We start from the raw sequence: 7,577 nt of genomic DNA, 5'->3' as shown, positions 1-7,577 counted from the left end.
GGAACCTTTCCAACATACCGCTTAAGAGTAAACCAATTTCTCCATATGAAATCTTCTCAAGATTTCATCTATATAAATCGGGATGAGTTAAGCAATCTTTTAGATCTACCTCTATAGATCAAGTTGCTTATCCCACATCGTTTAGGAATAAATCCTTTAACAACCATTATTTCAACGATTGAAACATAGCGATGTCGTTTTAGGAATACGAAAAATGCTCCCACTATCTTCTTGTAAACACACAATTCATTTTCAAATTTGATAAAATCAAACCTCCAAGAGACTTTTCTTAACCTATAGTCACGATATGCAACTGTTGCAAACAAAACCCGAATGGACTTAAACAAGGCTACAGGAGAAATATTTCACCAAGGTCAACATTTAACCTTTGGTTCTAGCATTGCTATGTATATATGGATATTCATGTCCATATCGACCTTTTCTTTTGTAAACTATTTACAAAAGCTTATGGGCTTTATTCCACTAGGAGGCTTGACCAAGGTCCAAACCTTGTTCACTTGCGTCGAGGGGTTTCATAGAAAAAGATCTTCGAGAAAACCTCAATGTCCAAAATAATTCAAGTAACTTCACCATATTTACATTATAAATGGAGAAAAGCAGATTGACAAGAAACCACTCATCCACAAGCATTATATTTTGATCACAAACTACTTCATGGCTAGCCCACCCAACACGACAAAAGGGGGATACAGCAGGCCAAAATAACTAAACTATTAAGCAAACCAATCAACTTTCATTTACAGGTTATAAAGAACTAAACACAATTTCTGAGACTTACTACACATGATTTTCACATTCCATTTCAAGAAACTTTTGTATCTATTTGAGATTACTTCTATAATTTGAAGCTTCTAATGTCATGATGATTTTGGGTTGTTCAAGTTTTCTCCTCTCTTCTGCTTGGGCAAAGTCAAGCAAGATATAGTTTTGGCTGATACCACCTTCCTTACTAGTAATGTCCACCTAGCATCCGCTCCTCTTCCATCTTGTTGCACTTTCAATTTGAACTGCCTGCAGTATCAACATTCCAAGAGGAGAAAAGATTAAGATACTCTACTGTAACTGATAAACAAAAATAAATTCATTATTCTTCTATATATCCTGAAGAAAAATGCAATTACAAGTATACATTATGAATCATATCTAAATAATGATAAAGTTATTGAAAAGAAAGGTTTTTGAAATTAGGAGAAGATTTATCAAAGCCCACAGCCAAAATTTTACAAGGGAGCTTTATTATCAAAAGCACATTGTAACATGTAAATCAGATGAGATATCTAAAGGTTAGACAGATCATATTGATAGCGAAAGCAATACCTGCCCAACACTTTTTACGCAGAATACATCAACTCAATTCCTTTCACTTTTGAGGAAGAAGTCTAGAGAAGAAATAGTTGGTTATTAATGCAAGCTAGACCATCAGTCTGCTAAATACAAATTTAGGAAACGTTATAAACTTTGCTTTTTAGTTCCCATTCCCCAGATTTGCTGATTCTAATGCTCCAACTCGTACATCCATTCTATCCCCTCAATTTGAGCAACAGTAAGTGGATAAATATAGTAGCTATAACAACTTTTACCCCATTTCAACTATCGCCAACTATTCAGTATATAATTGGTCTTGGATCTTAAATATCTTGTAGAGCTTTTAGAAGTGGAACTAATCCATTATATGAACAAAGACAGACGTATCAGGATTCCAGAGAACAAATGAAGATAACTTGACCCTGAATGACAGATAGATTCATATTTGCCGTAATAGAGAAGCTAACGAACCTAATCAGATCTCACCAGGAGGACAAGTGATATCCATGTATCATGCAATGAACACATTGTGGGATACAGAAAATATGGGACAGGACTTATTTCCATCCAAATGGAATGTTGACATCTTCAATATGATTCAGCGATGACAGTGTCTTGAATTTTCTGGTAACATCTCATATATATGGTTACAATGCACACTCGATGAATCACTGGATTCATACGGTAGGCTAACTGATTCGATATGCTTGTGCCTGAGAAAATGTTTGATGCCAACAGTATGCTTTTTATATTTTAATTACATAGTTAAGTACGTCAAATACTAGTGATAACAATGATCATTCTCAAATTCTATTTTATTCATATTTTTTGAATAGTAATAAACGCATAATTCGCAAGCATCCTGAACGAATAACTAAATAAAAAACAACAATATCTAGAAAGATTCTTTTACCTGCACAGGGGCACTCTGCATTCATCAGGATAGTCGCAAATTGAGGAGTGCAATCTAAGGAGCTGCCACATTCGCTTACAGCGCAAACAACCACCGTTAACCCTCTTATTACAAGCTGCAAAATGCTTAATCAGGAGTTGAAGACCATGGCAGGTCGAAAACTTGCTACATGGATCCATATTCTTGCTAGGATCCATATCGTAAGGCCCCACACTTGTGCACCCTTCTGTGCATATGTGCTCCAGACAATCCATCGCTTCACTTAGCTGTAAATACAATCCCTGCTCCTGTCTGTGCCTCCTTATCCTCTTTTTCCTCTATTACAAACAAATTCAAACCATTATATTTATCACAATTCACAAACTGTGTCAAGTATGGGAAAGGAATCATATAAACAACCACAAATCTATAAAGAATATTATTTAGTTTATTTCTGTTCTTGACAACATTCATAGTTCACTGTCATTTTCGACGAGACTTGAAGTTTCCTCTACTTGAAATGATAAATGAACTAACTACGGGTCGTGTTTAGGTGCATACAGATTCTGCTTCATCCATGAATTGTAAGATTTGGAGTTCAACAGAAGGATCATGATTTTGCAGAAACTTCCACCCTTCTGTCTGTTCAACAGCCTTGAAATTATTAGACAACAACTTCATACACCTGAGGTAAAGATCAGGTGCATCGCAGAGTCGAGCAAGCTGTAGTACATCCACCACGTTCTCAATCGTCAACCCCTCCGACAACGCTCTTGTACATCTCTGCTTCAACAGTGGTACCAAGTATACGTGCGATAACGCCAGCAGGTGAATCCCGTACTTCTCCAGCTGCTTCTCACTACACCTGAGCAAACCAAAATTGAGTCTTTTACGTTACAAAATTTTATAGCAATAATCTTGAAATTGTTATAGTTCACCACCAACCAAAATAATAAGTGCCTAAAAACTAAAATTAAATTAAATTAAAAAAAAAACAAAAGAAATAATTATGCTCACTCGAACGAATATAGAAATTGCATGAACACAGAAACGGCGTCCGGAGGAACGCCAAGAATCGGAATTTTCTGCTTGGAGATCCGGTGCTTTTGCGGTCTCTTAATCATGCTACCCAGCACCGGCGATGCTGAAGCCTACAAAGAAAAATAAATAAATATTAACCAAAAAATTGCATTCAAATAATCCAATTAGGAACTTATTTTTTGAAAATTTGTCGGTGGACGAATGCATTCGATTTCGAAGAAAAATTAGATAATAGACAGGATATTGAATAACATATTCAATATTTGTGAGACTGAGAATAGAAAACGATGAGAACAAACATCATACCAGGACGCTAGAATGAGCAGGAATGCGTAGGCCACCAGAAGTAATAATTTGAACGTCGAGTTCCGGCATTTCGCCGCCTTCGCCGGGGCATGAAAACGGAGAATTTGCTTTCACTTTCATTTCCGCGGCGATGCTTACCATAATTACGCTACCTTCCAAATGGAATTCAAAATTATTTTCCGGCGATAATTATGAACGCGCGAAAGGCGTGAGATATGGATAAACAGAATTCTTATGAGAGAATAATTTGGAAATCCGAAATCTGTTCCTGAATTTATAGGCATTGTCCCTCAAATGTATGAGGTGTAAATCAGATCCCAAAATCATTTTTTAGATATTTTGGATAGGACGCATGCCTGAATTTCTTTTCAGTGCACTGGTACAGATTAGAGACTTTAATCATTTCGGCTAATGCTGGGTGATAATTTTAATTTCCGTTTGATTAAAATGACGGAATTGAATTGAATTGAATTGAAAACGAATTTTGGAAAATTGAATTGTTTAGAAATTGTTTTATTGGAAATTGTAAATTATTATCTTTGATTGGTATAATTTTTCACGTGAAAATGTTGAAGTAAAAGTGTTTTTTGCTGTTCATTTAGCTTTGTTTTACATCAAAATTGTCAATTAAAGGGATATATTTTATTGGTATTGGGGATAAAATTTGTTTCCATTACCAAAAAATAAAAAAAATTCTAAAAATTCTAGAAAATTATCTATCTTTTGGTGTTCGTTTAACTCTAGTTTATATGGAAATTGCTAATTAAAGGGAATTTTTTTTTACAATAATTCTTATAATTTGTTTTCATTGCAAAAAAAAAAAATAATACTAATAATAAAATAAAAAAAATTTAGAAAATGTCTCGGTGGCATCCAAACCAGAAAATGAATTCCATGGAAAATTTTGTGGTATCAAACATAAAAAAGGTGGAAAATGTTCAAATATTTTTCAAGTTCCATGGAATTCCTTTCCTATCAAACATGGTCTTAGTGACATTGAATTATACTTTTAAAATAAATACAAGGGCTCGTGCTTGTTTGTGTGCCAACATTTGTGTGTAATGTATTATAAAATAGTGATTGATGTCGAAATGTGTGATTAAAAAAGAAAAAAAAATTGATTTACGTGTAATACTATTTTATAAAGAATGTGTGATTAAAAATGAGTACTATAGAAAAAATAATTTGATAAAATGTGGAAGAAATGAAAACAAATAAAGCCTTAATAAAAACTATAATATGTTGACACGTAGACTGATTTGGCTAATTAAACAAAATTTAGCCACTTTTTGATAAAAATTATAAATTATTTATGAATAGTTAAATTTTATTTTCAATCATTTTAATTGATTAACAAATATTATTCATTTATCCATCACTCATTTATATCTATTTATACATTAAATCGTTTATAAATTCTTTCCAATAGAAGCTTAATATGTCGAGGATAGAAAACTTTTAAAGCTTAATATATTGAGGTTAGAAATTTTTAAAATTTAGGCTTGATTGCAAGGACAAGTCAACCACGATACATATCTGTGATGAATTTGAAGTACGCCATTAGCACAATAGGCCAATCGTGAGTTTGAGAGTAGTGGAAATTACGGGAAACCCTACTATAAAAATCTACATTTCAAACATTTGATCCAAAGTTTGTATATTCACAAATCAGATATTATTTTAATTATTATAAAACAATAATATTAAAAATATTATTATGAATCATTATTTTCAAACCCTAAAATCATTTTTGTCTCCCAACTCCTCTCGTCTCCTCTCAACTCCATTCTCGCTGCCACCATCGGTCTCTCTTCCTCAGATCGTGGTCGTTGCTAGGTTGTCACATCACCAGAGTGAATCAACAATGACCATGGTGTGTCGCACTGCTCGATGTGAATGTTGTAAGGCGACTTCATCCCTGTCGCTACTGTTGGTGGACTGGAGTGTTGATTTAACGTATTAAGGCGTGGTGTTGGTTACCCATTGGCAAGAGGTGGAAGATTTGGTAGAGGCGGTGTATGGTAATGGTGGTGGCGAAGTCGGAATGGTAGGTTGGGAAGCGCAGCTGCTGCTCGTTAGAGAAATTTGGTGTTGGTATTGACACTGGCAGGCGGTGGTATATAGATTTAGATTCGGCTGCAATTAGTGGTGTGTGATGCGATGGTTTTTTATGATTGTGGTGGTTGTGGAGTGATTTTGGGTGGTGGTGGCGTTGTTAGGCTATGTTGGTGGTGGTTGTGGACGTGTGGGCGTGTGTATTGTGGCGGTGATGTGAGGGTGTTACTATAGGGTGATGGTGTGGGGGTGTGTGTGATGTGTGGCGGTGATGTGTCGATTTTGTTTGAGATAGTGGTATTGTTGTAGGGTGATGGTGGTGGTTCTGGTTATGACAATGGCATTGGTGATGTTGGAGCCAGTGGTTGTTTGGTGGTGGTCATAGATTTGATTGTGACCATTAAATTGGTTAATCTGTAACCAACAAGAAATATAAATTGTGATAAAAAAATAATGTGTGACCCAAAAAATTAATAATTTGAAACTATTTAATAAGTTGTAACTCATAATATTTGTGATATGTGACCTATAAATAAATTCTGAAGTATAAATTTTTTATATGCGATGGACGAATAAATTATGACCTACAAAAGTTTTGAATTGCGACCATAAAATAATTTGTGACATTAAAAAATTCTAGTTTGTGACTGAAACTAATTAAATTGTGAATTTGTGACCAAATTTTATAGATTCGACCTTAATATATTTAATTAATTAATTAAATTATAAATAAAATTTAATGAATATCTTATTTTTGAAATTTCAAACTTATATTCTTACTTTTGAAATTGGTAATAGTTATTTTCTTAGTTATGAAATTTTCCGTTGAGAGTATGATACCTTTCAATATGTATCAATTGTATAGTCTCTTTCGAATTTCAATCGGGCCCATTATTAATTTTAACTGGGCCATTTAGACTTAAATCTAGGTTTAACACTAGGGACAAGTCAAATCACGACAAGGCTCATCATGAATTTTAATTAGGATATTTAACCCTTGTTTGATTTAGTTAGTAATAAGATTTTTAGTATATTTTTAGAAAAGCAGATAAAATGTATGATTAAAATATTGATAAAGTTGTGAGACTTATGAAATATGTAATTGTAAATGAGTTTGCAAAAAAAAAATGAATTTTAAAAAATAAGATCAAAATAGTTATTAAACCCGACCTAACCATCGACTCAGTCAAGGCACTGGTTCTCGAGTTATTGGTTGAACCGATGGATTAGTGGCTAGACCAGTGGGTCAATGTTTTACTAACTGAAATTAAAGAATTAATAGACCTGTTCCGACCAAAATGGGAATGGGCTAGGGTACGTTTCATGGTTGTTTGACTAGCAGCAATGATACTTATAGCTTCCTTGTTCGTAGACAAAGCGAATTCATATTTCAGAAAAATGGTTCATTATTCACTAATTTGACTCATTCACATCCAGATCATGAATGTATAGTTCCATTTCTCAATCTTTTTGACTTGCTCATACGGAACCAAGGTCAAAATGATTGAAAAAATTAGAGGCGAGCGGACGCTAAGATGGAATAGACCCGCTAATATGCCCAATGTCCCTGCTGCAATATGATGAGAATTATAATTATATAATATTTTTTAAAGTATAAAGTTTTTCTTTTAGATAAAACAAATAAATAAATAAATTAAATTATCTGTTTTGTTCAATATTCAATTCATTTTAATGCAAATAGTTACTATAATTTTATTTTTTTTTGATATTCAGGTATCCACCTTACAGTGACTAAATCTTGGAGTCTACACCTTAATCCCTCAAGCTGCAAACAGGTTAAACCGCGGGTTGTGTCCCAAACTGACCAGTGCTGAAGAGCTCCTCCAACTGATCTGCCAAAGTGCCAAGCAAGTCGTTTCCCGTCTTTGCACCTTGCCTTCCAGGATAAATCCTGCCTTCCAGGAGAATATCTGCCATCCAAGAGCCTTCCAGGAAT

At 34.1% G+C, this 7,577-nt stretch overlaps 1 protein-coding gene across 1 annotated transcript; it reads right to left on the bottom strand.

The window, feature by feature from the left end:
* Positions 1–556: 556 nt before the first annotated feature.
* Positions 557–3,868, bottom strand: LOC111396289 (BTB/POZ and TAZ domain-containing protein 1-like). The gene is made up of 5 exons (XM_023022676.1): positions 3,566–3,868; positions 3,236–3,369; positions 2,780–3,083; positions 2,240–2,556; positions 557–1,032 (listed from the first exon to the last, which is right to left on the bottom strand). The coding sequence occupies exons 1-5, from the start codon at positions 3,704–3,706 to the stop codon at positions 879–881; spliced, it is 1,050 nt and encodes a 349-aa protein (XP_022878444.1). The 5' UTR covers positions 3,707–3,868; the 3' UTR covers positions 557–878.
* Positions 3,869–7,577: the final 3,709 nt, after the last annotated feature.

Source organism: Olea europaea, chromosome 6 (assembly GCF_002742605.1).
Source record: "Olea europaea var. sylvestris chromosome 6, O_europaea_v1, whole genome shotgun sequence".
NCBI classification, from domain to species: domain Eukaryota; kingdom Viridiplantae; phylum Streptophyta; class Magnoliopsida; order Lamiales; family Oleaceae; genus Olea; species Olea europaea.
The sequence above is the reverse complement of the archived record's forward strand: the minus strand, read 5'-3'. Positions and strand labels throughout refer to the sequence as shown.

What these genes read in the sequence shown, in the direction of transcription:
- LOC111396289 (XM_023022676.1), bottom strand. Translation starts at nt 3,706, where the DNA reads ATGGTAAGCATCGCCGCGGAAATGAAAGTGAAAGCAAATTCTCCGTTT. An exon ending in CAATTTCTATATTCGTTCGA is followed by an intron (nt 3,084 to 3,235) that starts GTGAGCATAATT and finishes TGGTTTGCTCAG; the next exon opens with GTGTAGTGAGAAGCAGCTGG. An exon ending in TCATGGATGAAGCAGAATCT is followed by an intron (nt 2,557 to 2,779) that starts GTATGCACCTAA and finishes TGTTTGTAATAG; the next exon opens with AGGAAAAAGAGGATAAGGAG.